The 14,250-nt window shown below is 48.0% G+C and overlaps 1 protein-coding gene across 2 annotated transcripts in view; it reads left to right on the top strand.

The window, feature by feature from the left end:
• Ago2 (argonaute RISC catalytic component 2) overlaps window positions 1–13,200 on the top strand; it is an 86,916-nt gene extending 73,716 nt beyond the window's left edge. The window contains 3 exon segments of one of the 2 annotated variants that reach the window (NM_001408918.1): window positions 634–735; window positions 1,801–2,000; window positions 2,150–13,200. In NM_001408918.1, coding sequence (NP_001395847.1) covers window positions 634–735; window positions 1,801–2,000; window positions 2,150–2,258 — 411 coding nt within the window. In that variant the 3' untranslated portion in view covers window positions 2,259–13,200. 2 annotated transcript variants of the gene reach the window in all.
• Window positions 13,201–14,250: the final 1,050 nt, after the last annotated feature.

The raw sequence follows: 14,250 nt of genomic DNA, 5'->3' as shown, positions 1-14,250 counted from the left end.
TAAAAGGATTTCATGGCATTTATTGCTTGTGCTAACAAGAGTAGAAAGTGACCATACCAGAGGGGCTCTCCCCACCCTTCTCTCCCTCTCCTCTCTCCCTCTCCTCTCTCCCTCTCCTCTCTCCCTCCCTCTCCTCTCTCCCTCTCCTCTCTCCCTCTCCTCTCTCCCTCCCTCTCCTCTCTCCCTCCCTCTCCTCTCTCCCTCCCTCTCCTCTCTCCTCTCTCCCTCTCCTCTCTCCCTCTCCTCTCTCCCTCCCTCTCCTCTCTCCCTCCCTCTCCTCTCTCCCTCTCCTCTCTCCGTTCGCTGGTTGAAATATTTTAAGCTGAACATGCTAGTGTACAACTCACTTCCTGCACTTAGGAAGTGGAGGGGGAAGCCTATGGAGTTGGTCTCATCCTTGGCCACACCGAGACTTGGACCCTAGCCTCTGCTATTGGAGCCTGTTCAGGCAGATCCCTCAGTAAGCAGACCATGCTCGACTGTAGCATCTGGATGCAGTGTGAACCATGACCCCAGCCCAAGTTTAGCTGTAGAGATGGCTGGTACTTACCAGATTTTGTATGTGCTGAGAAGCAGGTGCCCCTGCCGTCTTGCTGGCACTGCCCACCATCTTGGCTCTCTGTGTTGCTGCAGGTTGGAAAGAGTGGGAACATCCCAGCAGGCACAACCGTCGACACAAAGATCACCCACCCAACTGAGTTTGACTTCTACCTGTGCAGTCATGCTGGCATCCAGGTAAGGAGGAAGGCTCCTTTGACTGTCTGGAATGTTTGTGATGGTGTCATACATTTGGGGTGTGTTATGACTCCAGCTCATGGGGGCTCCAGCTCATTCTGTGGCCAGGAGAGGTGAGTGTTCGCCTGGGATCCAGAAGAGATAGGGAGGGACCAGTGTAGAAGTGGGTGTGGTGAAAGCAAGGTGTAAGGAACAGTGATTTGTCAAGGCCAAGGGGTGCGTCGTGTTTTGTGCTGGTGGGACCCCAGGAAGCTGCTGTGGTGGAGCCGGGGGGGGGGGGGGGGGCTCATGTTCAGCTGCTTGCTGACCACACACAAAATGCCAGGACAAGGAAGTCCCGGCATGTTCTTTAGCAGCATTGTGCCATCTTCCCAGTGGTAGAGTGAGGTCTTTGAAGACCAGTTAGTGGCAGGGAGGAAGGAGTCAGCGGTGTTTCTGCCGAGTGAATGCCACTCTTCCCTTGCAGAAGACTTTGGAAGGAGAAGTATCAGATATTCTCAACTCCCACTTTCTGGATGTTAATACATAACTTTGATGGGAATTTTTCTTGGTATTATAAATGAAATATTGTAGAATACCTAATATACCCAGAGGACATTGTCTTTGGCTCAGCTCCTTCTAAAATGTTCTCTCTTTTTTTATTGCTACATCAAATGCGTATTTATGGGGTATGGTGTGTAGTGTGATTTTGAACACGATGTATGATGATGAGGCTGATGGTAGGGTGAAACACCCTTTATTCCCGTAAGTCATCTCAGACTTTCACCTGTTCTGTGTTGGAACATTAAAAATCCTCTCTGCTGGCTATTTTGAGTCACGGCCACATTTAATATTACTCAACATGGATGTAGTGACGTAGGAAGCTGAAGCGGAGGACTGAGAGTTGCAGGTCAGCCTAAACGAATGCTGTGAGGCTCGTTTAGAGGGAGTGGGGGATGAAGAGAGGATGTTCTGTCAAGGACGACCTCAAATTTGGCTCCTCCTTCCTCAGGCCACCATGCCTGCCTGCCTTGTTCTTGGTAAAGGTCTCACGCTGAGTCTTTGTGGCCCTCTAACCTCTCTCAGGGGACAAGCCGTCCTTCCCACTACCACGTGCTCTGGGATGACAATCGTTTCTCTTCTGATGAGCTTCAGATTCTGACCTACCAGCTGTGTCACACCTACGTGCGCTGCACACGCTCTGTGTCAATTCCTGCGCCAGCTTACTATGCCCACCTGGTGGCCTTCCGAGCCAGGTACCACCTGGTGGATAAAGAACATGACAGGTGAGTGGCAGCACGCCTGGCGGGGGTAGACAAGGCTGGCTTCTCACTGGGGGCTGGGGGCTTTCCGTACACTGGTCTGGCCCCAGTGACTCACTTGGTGTCCAGGAAAGACTGCACTCTTTCTCCTTTTCTTTCCTGTGTCTCCGCAGCGCTGAAGGAAGCCATACCTCTGGGCAGAGCAACGGGCGAGATCACCAGGCGCTGGCCAAGGCGGTCCAGGTCCACCAGGACACACTGCGCACCATGTACTTTGCTTGACATGTTGTATTGTTTAGCGATTGTGTACCAAGTTGGATTCACACGAGACCAGCTACACTCAGACCAACAGATGCCCAGCCCTTCCGTGACAGCCAGCATCGAACATGAGACGTCTTTGGTTTTATTAGATCCTCCATTTTCCAGAATGCCTTCCGTCCCAGATTTCAGACTTGGATTTTGAGCTACAGGCCTGTATGAGACCCCCATTGTAGGAAACGTGGTTTGCCAAACCTATAAGCTGCTCACTGAGAGTCTCGTTTCCTAAAAGCAAAAAACAACAAAATGTCCTAAAACCAGTCTATGAACTCTCAGGGCTTTAAAACATTTTAATTTATTTGGTCATTCGATTTACTTGTTTTTAACACCTGATTCTCAATGAAATCGATGGGCTCAAACTAGCTGTGAAGGCTCTGAGCGGGAAAGCAGCACCATTACCATTGGGGTTTTAAAGCCTGGCCCTAGAAGTTGTCACCAGTGTTGAGTGCTAAGGGCTGCCATGTACCCTGCAGCCCCAGGGCACTCGGCTGCTAGGTATCCACAGTGTCCCTCGCTGGCCACTGCCTGCCCTCGAGGCCTGAGTGAAGGCATAGTGGCCAAGGGGATGGTCACGTGTGTTTAGGGCAGTGACAAGTTTGAGAGATTGGCAGACAAGTGCCATTTTGATAAAAATTTATTTAAAAAGAGAAAAAAGACAATATACTGACAGTCTAATCATAAGATTTGTCCTGTAGGACTGTGACATTTATTTTCCAAAGTTTCTAAAGAATACGGGTCTGTGGTGATAGATACAGTACAATCCTTTTTCACTGTTATGTCTTTAATGTAAGAGAAGAATATATGTATCTGGTTTGCAGTATTAATGTGGTAGGTAGATGCTGTTTCCCTTTTGTTGACGAGGGGCGCTTCTTGTGACCTGCTTCACGTACCAGGAGCTGTGGAGCCTGGAGACAGTCCACCTCTTGTGGCTTTTAGTGCTTAAGTAGAGGAATATGCACCTGGCTTCACGTAACAGCGATGCCTCCTTCTTCCCTCCCCACCCCCAGTGTGGACTGTGTAGCCTGTACCTCTGGGAAGGACAGTGTGCTTGCCAGTAATCTGCCGTCCTCCCTGCCTCGTCCGTGTGTGTCGCTCAGCTGATGAAGCACAAGTGGAATTTATTTATTCTCCCATGGCTGGGAAACAAGTTCACGTAAGCGTGCACTGCTCTCAGCTATGTGCAGTTATGGAAGGTGGGTTTCATAGGATCTATGCACTGAAGTGGAGAGAGAGCTGCTCACAGTGGCTCTGCCGGCATGGGATTGGCAGGTAGGACTGGAACATGCCGAGGAGCTGACGGTGGGCAAGGCCAGCAGGGAAGGCACGGACTTGCTCTGGGTGTGGCTTGCTTCTGGGCCCCAATGTGGGTTTGCCAGCCTAGAGACCATTGAACTGAGGGGCCACTACGAGTGGCTCTGCAAATGGCAGCAGCCACCTCTGAGTATGTGTCCTGTGGGGCTTTTTGTGCTTGTACCGAAGCTGCGTGAGCATCCGGTCCGTTCCACAGACAAGTTCCCGGAAGGAGACGAGCCTTCTCTTCTGTGCTGCTTTGTGCTCTGTGGGTTTTTTCTGCCCCTGCTGACGGCCCTCATCCCCCAGCTCTGCGTCATTTACCTCTGACCCTGCGGTGGGGGGAGGGTGCCCACCCTCTCCCCCAGCTGTGGCACCTCATGCTAGAGGACACAGTACCACCTTTACCCCTTCACCCGTCTGCACTGGGGCTGGTGGGAAGGGCGGGCGCAGTCACCTGGGAAGTCACGCCCTCAGCAGGTGTGCGTCTGTGTATGCATGTGGGTGTCTTACTAATGACAGTAGTCTCTTCTTGCTGTGTCTTTAGAAATCTTTTAAAGTGACAGACCCCTAGTCTAAGAAGCACTGGGACTGCCTGCTATCCCATTGGCAAGTGGCACTTTCTCAAACTGTTTCCGAAAGGATATAAAAACACTCAGCTCACCTAACATGGTCAGGCTGGAGAACTGGTTAAACTAGTGAACTTTTAGAATCTGAGATGGTTTTCAGCCATTCTTAGAACCATGGGTTCCTAAGGTGTGGCTTCAGCCCCTTGCCACGGGATCTTAGTCATGCAAGTGAGTTTTTAGAGTGCAGAGTCTCAGGCCTGCTGCCAGCTTCTTGGACCTGGCCCTTGCAGCCAGCTGGGTATCTGTGTTTGAGGCCACCCCCACCCACCCACCACCATGGCTCTGTGGGCTTTCTTAGGCCGTCCCCCATGATGCCAGGGGAACAGGAAGGAAGCCCTATGAGAGCTCTCACACGGAGGAACACTTGTGGGCTGGGGGGAAAATCTGAGCTGGAAGTTTTGTTTTGATCATCTTGAAGGATAAGTTTTCTTTTCTGATGGGCCAAAGTACTTGCAGAAAGGACTTTCTGTAGTAGCCCATGCTTACTTGTGACACTTTTAATATGAAATGTACCCCCAGACCAAATGTCCTAATTGAGTTAGATGCACATCGTCCACGTGTCTGATGGCGCAGAGCTTGTGAATGGCTATAGTTCCAGTTTCTCAGGTAAATAATTGTTCCCCCAACTTCTGCCCTCCCCTTATTATCACCATTCATTCTGAGACCGTGTGAGACCTCAGTGTGGTAGCAGTTCAGCTACCTTCTGCAGGCGCCAGCTTTTTTTTTTTTTTTTTTGCCGCACCTGTACCCAAGACTGGTGACAGGTGCCGTTATCTCCTGAGGTGACACCTGGCCAAGTTTGAAGACTGCCCACGTGCTAGCTGTGTTCCCAACCCCACTGTTAAGTAAGGTGTGCCTTGCTTTAAGCAAACTGAATGTGATTATGTTGTTGTGCTCTGTATCCATTTGGAAGGAAAACTAGGACGTGCCTGTCTCTTTAAGAGAGGCTACCCAATTAGACTCTCTCACAGTGGCACTCTTCCTAGTACAATGTAAGATACTCACTCTTAAAAACCCATCATGACTTCCATTCCTTTACCACTGTGTACACCATGCAGCAGGTCGTGTCCCCTCCCTTCTCCCCCCATGCTGATGAAGCGATGGGAAACTCTAGGGAGACATCGAGGCCCCATTCTGTAGATTAGCCCTTAGTGATACTAGCAAAACTCCTACCCTCGTCACTGCGTGTTATAAGCCTAGATTGTCCTAGTCCCCACTGATTCTGAAACCGAGCACACCTGTACTTCTGGAGAGCGGCTGTTTGGTTTTGGCTTCATTCTCCCATTTGGGGAAATCCTCACATGCACACTTGATACCACTTTGGGTCTGCTCTGCCTTCTCCAGATTTGGCCTCTTGGCCACTCCTCACACCCACCCGCTTGCTGGCCTCCAGGCCACAGGGCACTGCCAGTGGGGAGACTGCTAGCTCCGTGCTGTCTGCAGCTGGCCCAACACCTGTATTCCTGATGTTTACCTGTTACTGAGCGCTTGATAGAAAGACAGCCCCTGCAGTGGGGTTGGGTGGGTTTTTGGGTTTTTTTCTTTCCGTTGTCTTGTATTTTGTTGTTTTTAAATGCAAATGTTGTATTTATTTTTTTTTCCTCTCCTGCTCTGGTTTGACTTAGCTGACTGGCTATCCCAATGCATGTGGTACCTGATGGACATGGTAGAGACTATTTCCCCCCACTTTTATATATGACCCAATGTTTACCTTCAGGCTTGCTAATGCTTTATTTTTGGAAGCCACAGATGTAGTTTTTCTGGATGAATTGTTTTTCCTATAGATGCAGCAGTATGCTTTTGCATTGATCTGCAGGGTGATTTGAATTTTATTTTTACAAGCAGTTTTTCAATCAAATTCTATATTTGATACAATGTGTTAAGGGTAGACCAGCCCCCGAGTCATGCAGCTGGGGACCCCTGAGTGTCCAGGAGGCCTTAGGGCTGGGTGGCTTCTCTTGGTCGTCCCTGTGGTGGTAGCACTGGTCAGTCACAGGAGCCTTCAGGGTCCTTTAGCGTAGCCCTGACCTCTTGGGTTGTTACAAGGATTTTTTCCATGGGCATTTTGCTACGCAGACAGTGGACAATCCGGTGGCCCCAGACAAGCCATAAGCAACCTTTCTGTGACCTCTCCCTGACTCATCTTTCACACCCATGGGATAAGGAATGTGCCCGAGTAGACGCGACACTCCTTGGTGTTCATACGCCTCACTTGTGAATACAGACATTTGTTTATGTTCTAAGCCCTTCCCTGCAGTACCCATGCTGGCTGGCTCACTATAGACAGAGCACATGCAACTCTTGTCATGAGCGCCCTGTTGTAAGCATGCTGACTCCTGTAAGTTGCACTGAGTGTTGACAGTTTTCTTTCTTGTGTCCAACTCCCTATCTGCTGTACTCATTTGAAGTGATTGTAAACAGATTCACAGTGGCAAGAGTGATGTAGATGTGGGACATTGCCTCACTTCTGCGATTCCCAACACACATTTCAGTATTAATATGCTAGAGTGTGCGGACTGGGCTCTATTCTCTCGAGCATTGTGGGCTAGCCTTGTCTCTCACTCTGACCAGAAGTTCTCCCCCTCTATACAGGACAGCATGCTCTTCGAGACCTGAAGGCTTGAATGTTAACTAACATATTAGTTAGGAGTCTTTGTGACACTTTGGTCTGTTTAATTTAATTTTCTTGTGATCTGCAAGGCCTGCCCCCCAAAGCATGTCAATCTCGTTCTGTGTGGTCTTTGTGAGCTTGGACAGCATATGAATAGCCCAGTCGGTGTTAACAGGCCATTGCAGCATTCGTGGGCCAGCCTTCAACTTAAAGCTGTGATCACTGCTTTGTCAGACTGTCATTTGTGGTCCATCCATGGGAGACCTGAAGCCTGGTGCAGCCCTTCATGCCTTGTGAGCCTGCTGGGATCGAAGTACGTGTTCTGTTTAGCCCCACATGAACTGTCTGTGGTCAGGGTACCCAGTGTCTGAAACAAAAGGAATTATCACACTCAAACCACCGAGAGAGAGAGAGAGAGAGAGAGAGAGAGAGAGAGAGAGAGAGAGAGAGAGAGAGGTGAGTGTTGTGAGTGTGTGTGAGTGTGAGAGTATGAGTGTCAGTGCCATTGCAGAGCCCTCACCTTGTGTCTTTGGATTTGTTCAGCCATTTTATTTGTCTCAAGTTGAATGTATCGGCTTAGCCAAATCACTACAGAAGGTGGTTTCTAAAACCTTTTAGACAGATGCATAAAAGCTACCTCTGACTTCTCATAGATTTGTGTTTGCTCTGAAGCATCATCGCTATCCACACTGAATATAGCCAAAATATCGCCTGAATAAACTGAGTTGTGAACGCCTCTGTTCGGTTCCGGCTTGAAAACGTGTGTGCCATACTGTGACCTGGGGCGGCGGCTCTCCTCAGCACCACCCAGCTACAAGATTCTAGCATCCAAGAGGCTGGTGGAGGGGGCTTCTCTGCATGGGGAGCACACACCCTCCACGCTGGTGGGCGTGGCTGTGCAGAGCCACCCGTGGCTGAGCCTGGGGATAGTCTGTTCCTGCCTGGTTTTGCTTTCCTATTTAATAATGTAAGAAGGCATCTTTAACCCTGCTTTGCTTATGAATGGATTGAAAGTGGCTTCCCTGCTCTCTCCTCCCTTTTTATACACTATAAACTCATAAAGGTGCTTAAACACCGACTCTTGTGCAGATAATGTATTTAAGCAGTTGCATGGATTCATGGATTCAGATAGCGCAGGCATAGCTGACCTTGGGACCCTTGTGAAAGTGAAGGACGGAAGGCTCCGTGCTCCGTTTGGAAGGAGCAGTGGACTCTGCTTGAGGAGAAGTTCCCTCTAGTCTTGGCAGTGCAGGTCTAACTTAACAGATTTGTCATGGGGACCCACCGCCTCTGACCAGCTGTCCTGTGGTTGTCCACTTTGCTGTCCAGAAGGTCATCCTTTTACACCATGGTTCCACCTGTATCCCCTCGGGCTCCCTCCTCCTAAAGTTTCCTTGGGAAGTCAGCATACGATCCTAGATCCCTCCATTAGTTGGGTTAGGGAAGCCTGAGGGGCAGATGGACCGTGTCATGAGGCAGGTGCCTGGGTACTGGCTGGGCAGGGCAGGGCACTCTTCTCTAGGTTATCTCTGTGCCCTAACCCCCACCCCGTTGTAGTATTGCGTGGGTGGGGGTTGACATCTTCCATTCTTTCGACTTGGACAGCTCAGTACCCCTAGAATCCCTCACATATATTTCTCTGTGTGGAGAACCGGAGGCATGGAGGGTTACTTAGGACTCTGATTTGGCTGGGATTTGAAAATCCCAGGAAGCAAAGGGTGCTACATATGTTATGCTTAGGGTGACACCCAGGTGTGGTGGTGTAAGCCACAGCCTCAGGGCACCAGCACAGAGGCAGGCAGCCTCCCCACTCAAGAGGCTTGTGAAGGATACCAAACCAGCAGGAGCCCTGGCCACTGCAGTGTTCAGCTAACACTTCTTTCTACTGGTGGAAGTGAGAACACTGAAACCTTCCAAAGGCCTGGCAGTTCTAGTTTCTCCATTCCTGAGGGCTAAAAGGCTGAACGAGCTCCTGCTTTGCTTAGAGCTGCCTTTATTTGAATTCATTTAGAGGTAAAGCATCTTTAAGGACCGTATCTCTTCCCTGTGCCACCAGCCAGTAGGTGGCGGAGGCCCTTTTCATTCAGTTCTCCTGCATCTTCAAGCTCTGGGACATCAGTGAGGTCACAAGAGCACCCACAGCAGCCATCAGCAGAGTGAGTACTCAAACGGGACAGAAAGCAGAAACTGTACAGGTTGTAATGGCCACTCCAGGTTGTGACACATCCTGCACAGCAGGTGGCCTCAGCCCGCCCTTCCTCTTGAAAGTCTGTTTTCGGTGTCCCTTCAGAATCATGCTGGGCTGGTTGTTAGGTGACCCTACCTAGAAGCTCCGCGAGCCCTCACTCTTTCTTGCAGACTGTGATGCCACCTTGTAGCCTGCGGCTGTGGAAACACAGTCCTATCCTGGGTTCTCTGTGCCCTGAAGTGCAGTTGCACCTCTGCTGGGGTTTGGTCAGGCACTGGCAAAGGCTACTTGCTGGCCTTGTGTTTGCTGCCCCTCAGCGAGACCGTGTGTTCTAGTGGAAGTAGACTTAGAGGGAATTGGAATCATGTCTTTGTGAATCGAGTGTGAAGTCCTCGGGCCTAAGGTGCTACTTGGTCCTAATGTTTTGGAGTGCTTTTCTGTTGTTGTTACTCCATTGTTACTTACTCTGTCCTATGACACTGGGGGAGACTGCTCGCTTGGGTGTGGTGTCGCTTACACCGAAAACATAGGACTCCAGCTTTGACGTGCCCATGGTGTGACTTTCATCTCTGACCTTCTCAAGTCAGGGATGGTGCCTAGTCTAATAAAATCCTTCCTCCCTGTCAAGCCATTGCTTTGGTTGGTTTCAACAGGGGAAGTAGTCCAGTCTGGTTTTTCTGTTTTTTTTTTTTTTTTTAATTGCATAGAAAAGGCCGTTGCCTGTGCAGACTGCAGACGGATAACACATTTAGCAAATTTGGTTCCTCTTCAAAGCCAAATAGACCTATGTGATTAAACTCCAAGAGGGTACAATTCAGCATTAAATTAAAATCTGAGTCATGAGTTTGAGAGAGGGAATTTCAGTATAGTTGATAACGTTATGAATTCATGTTTTATAATTGTAGAGGCAAGTGAGTATTTAAAAAAATGTAAGAGAATAATTGTAAGTTTCTGTGCAACAATTCAGCTACTGCCTCATAAATACAGGAAGAGACCATAGCCCCGAATCTCGACCCTCTTACCTCCCGTTCCACTTCAGATTGCCTGCCTAATATGTATTTTGAGGGGTTTTAACCCTTGGTTTTATCAAATTTTCTAGTTTTATTTTATTTTTATAAAATAATTGAGAAAGAACCAAAAATGAATTCAGAAGTTCCCCAGTGGCTCCTACCCCAGTCTTAATTTCCTCCCACACTCAAACGTTTCAGAAGACATTTTGAACCAAAATGTATTCCATCCATTTACCATTTGCTACTTTCTGAGAAGTGGAGCGGCTACCAAGGCCTGTTTCAGGTGGTACTCTGTATGTCATGGACCTGTCTGTACCTGTGCAGTGGATCTGTGTGATGACGTCTTGTGCTTGCGGTTTAGAAACCACACAGTGCTGTGTTGTAAATTGACAGTTTCTGTGTAAACTATTATTTATAACCCTTGGCCCATCTGTATAATTTTTCATTTGCTACATGGATTGTATAATTAATTATAAAATTATAGTATCTGCTAAACCCAATTCTGAGGCTTCATGTCATTGTCTTTGGTTTGATACCAGTCTGAGTCGTGAGGATGCGCAGGCCTTGCACAATACCAGTAGTGATGTCGCCTGAAACTAAGCCTTAATCAGATAGTGAATTTGTGCATTTCAGAGTATGCAAAAAACAAACAAACAAACAAAACAGAGTTTCAACTGTCAAGATGCTCAACCCTAACTCTAACGTGTTCCCTCCGGAGTGAAGAGTGGGGAGTGAAGAGTGGAGTGAAAAGGGGCCGTTACCAGGGTTATTTACTCTCCCTCTCGCCTGAGCTCTCCCAGGTGGCTTGATGAAACCAATCCTGTGCGTTTCTGTGGCAGTCTATCTGGAGACCTTTGCAGGCTTATCTTCAAATGTCTGATTCCTCTCTGCTCTGAGATGAGCCTCGACTGCTGCGAGCACAGTTGGGGCATAGCTTTCGCCACCCTGCTCATCGGCCAAGCTCTCTGCAGTTACTGCCAGCTGCCATTGCTTCTGCATAGATTACAACAGAGTTGTGTTTGGGTAAAAGCATCTTCAATCTTGAGGTAAAATAGAGGGGACCCAGCTTTCTTTACAATGTGGATCTACCTCAGTTAAATAGTTGGGTGCTATTAAGTAAGTCTGTCAAATTAAATTGGAAAAAGTAACCAAACAGTGGGACATAACTAACTCCACATGAAACTTGAAAACATCATTTCCGTTTCTTTAATAATTTTTATTTATTTTGTGCCTTTTCTGTTAACCCTAATGCATTTCCAAGATTCAGAATAGTCATTTTCTCTTGCAAATGGGGAGCCCAACTGACCACACAAGTATTCCATCCAACTGCTACAGTGCGCTGGGATCCTAACCTGCCCTCTCTGGGAACCGGGGAAATGTGTCCTAGAGCAAATGTCACATCCCAGACCCCAGCTGGTTTGTGCATGTATTCACAGCTGTCACTTTATTTCTGTGCCATTTGAAGGGGCAACCCCGAAAACGGACCCCCAAGTACTTTGTGCTCTTTCAGCTGCCTGTGTCTCTCTTCTTTGGCATGTTTTCTATAAGACTTTCTTTCATAAACAGCAAATGGACTGTTGTCGAGCCCATCTCCTGGTTTGCACGGTGAAGGTGCTTAACGCCAGGAGCAGAGGCGGGGGCAAGCTCGAGGCTGTCTGGAGGCCAGGCCAGAGGCGGGGAGGATGCGTGTTCTGCGGCAGCCCGAGGTCTGACTGGTAAGGAAATAGATCGGAGATGGATGGCTTTTCATGCCTTTATAGTTGGCCGTTTACAACTTTTCCTACTACGGCAGCCTTTTCTGCCATAATTCTTTGGAGGCAACATAATATTTTGGAGTTTTATGAATTTGATTTTATACCAATAAGAGATCAAAGTTTTAGGGGTCTTTCCTGTAGTATATAGTTTTAGTCTTTTGAAGAGATCTCTGGATTTTAGGAGAGAACCAACTGTACTTGGTGGTAGACCTCCAAAAGGTGATCTGGGGAGCCCTGCCCCCTCCTTTCTCTGCTCCCCACCCCTTCCCTTTGTAGGATCTCAAAAAAGGAAAACAAGAAAAAAAGAGATGATTCTAGTTATAGATGTGTGTGGGTTTTGTTTTTGTTTTTTTAACCTTCCATCAGGTTGACACTTAAGCTATATTTTATAGAATAAATCCCCCTCTAGTATGCTGCATATGAATATGAAGCTCAGAGCTGTTGCACTTTCTCTGTAATCAATGCCCTACAACTGGCTTGCCGGAAGCATTTTCTTTTAACCTAACGTGTACTTTGGGCAGGTGATGAAATTACATGGGTACCTCAAGTCAAGACCTGCGCGTGCTGCATTTGGATTTTTTAGTTTTGTTTTGTTTTGCTTTTCTATGTATCGTTATGTTTTACTTTATTTTGTTCCGGTATTATGCTTTTTGGACCCTAGTAGTCTGTTGGAAGAAAAACCTAAAAAGTTAGTATCCTTGTTTTCTCGCCCCTACAGTATGTGGTTCTAAAGGTCATCCTCCATTAGGAATCTTTCCCCAAGCATACCTGAGGAAAAGGGTACTTCGCTTCTCAGCGGGCCGTGCCATTGAGATCTTTTGTGTTCATGCTGCTTCGATTCCCTTCTCCATATCACCTAAGGGTGGGTACCTCCATTGCAAAGTTGTGGCATCTTAATTTTTACACACAGACCTCATGGATGTCCATTGAGGAAGTAGCATGACCCTAAAGACACTGGCAGCCTGGCCTGGAGGTGGCGGCCTTCGCAGCTTTCTCTCTCAGCACTCAGCCACACTGACCTGGTCGGGCAGTCTGCATGGACAGGACAGCTCAGCTGGTGAAGAAAGCCGGATGCTCAGACACTGCACGTCTCCTGTCCTGATTAAGCTTAGCTGGGTCCTTTCTAGTCTGTTTTCACAGCTTCCTAGGTTAAATAGTTTGCACTATTTTTGCAATAAATCCATGGGAAACCTAACAGCTACTTATGTTGTTGTTCTTACTGTGTGTATAAACTAACACTAAAGGTTTGGAATAGTGTTTTTTTTTTTCCTCCCACCTCATGTAGCCCCTTAACATGCACAGAATGCTGTAAATCTGATATATGATGTGAATGATATTTTATAAAGTTATTTTGTATGGTGTCGATTTGTTTTGCCGCATAGTATGTCAGCAAGAAATAAAATAAAATTCCTTGTATTTACAGCTGCCTATTCTGAAGGTGTCCAGTTATTCACTGTCCCCCGGAGAGTGCTGTCAAATGTACAGGCAGAGTCCAGTTTCCTGGCAGTGTACCTTCCCCAGGGGGTGGGTCCTGTTCTGCAGAGCCCAGGGCTGTGCCCTAAGGAGGATGACTGGCTCCTAGAGCTCTACACCACCCAAGGACTTGTGGTGGATGAGCCCCACAGACAGAACATTGTGGTGTGAGGTGTGAGAACTGAGTTCCGATTCATTTGTTTGCCTGCTCTCTCCTGAGCAGGGTAAACAATGTATAGATAGCTCTCCAGTCCGTGGAGGCCTCTCTCCAGACTGATTTTGACCCGTGTGCCTGAGAGAGAAGTGTGCAGATGGTGCTGGAGAGATGGAGAGGTCGGCTGAGAATGCCCAGGCAACTGAGAGTCCCTAAGATGAATGGAACAAGATGGCAGAAAAGTCCTGTCAAACCTGTGATCACAGCCGCAATGCTTTGTCCCCGTAGAAAGAGACTGGGTGAACAGAGCAGAGGGCAGTTCACTGGTTGCCAGGGTAACATGGGGAGGGATGGAGATGATGGCAAGAGATTTTTCAAGAGGGTGCTAGAACTGTTCTTAATAGTGGTCACGTGATTGCACATGACCAAATCTGTACACCAAAAAGTGGATTTTGAAGTGGCTCATTTTAAATCATTTTAAAAAACAGATGTAGCAAAGTAGGCAGAGAGGATTTTGCTGCCTTTAATCCTAGCACTCAGAGGCAGAGTGGGAGATCTCTGAATTCAAAGCCAGTCCAGCTGGTCTACAAAGAGTTCTAGGCCAGCTAGGGCTTACAGGGTGAGCCAGTGAAGAGGAGAGAGAGAAAATAGTGGTCCTTAGCAGGTAAGGGGCAGAGATTAACTATGGGTAGCATGGAAATACTACCCACGGGTGGTCCGTGTATTGATTTGTAACAAACTACAAATTAACAGCCAACAGGACTGGCACGCCCTTATCCCTGATTATTTGGGGAAGCTGAGGCAGGATCACAAGTACCAGGCCAGCAAGGGTTCTATACAGCAAGAC

The sequence above is a fragment of the Rattus norvegicus genome, chromosome 7 (genome assembly GCF_036323735.1).
Source record: "Rattus norvegicus strain BN/NHsdMcwi chromosome 7, GRCr8, whole genome shotgun sequence".
NCBI classification, from domain to species: Eukaryota; Metazoa; Chordata; class Mammalia; order Rodentia; family Muridae; genus Rattus; species Rattus norvegicus.
Note: the sequence above shows the minus strand (reverse complement) of the source record. Positions and strands in the feature narration are given on the sequence as shown.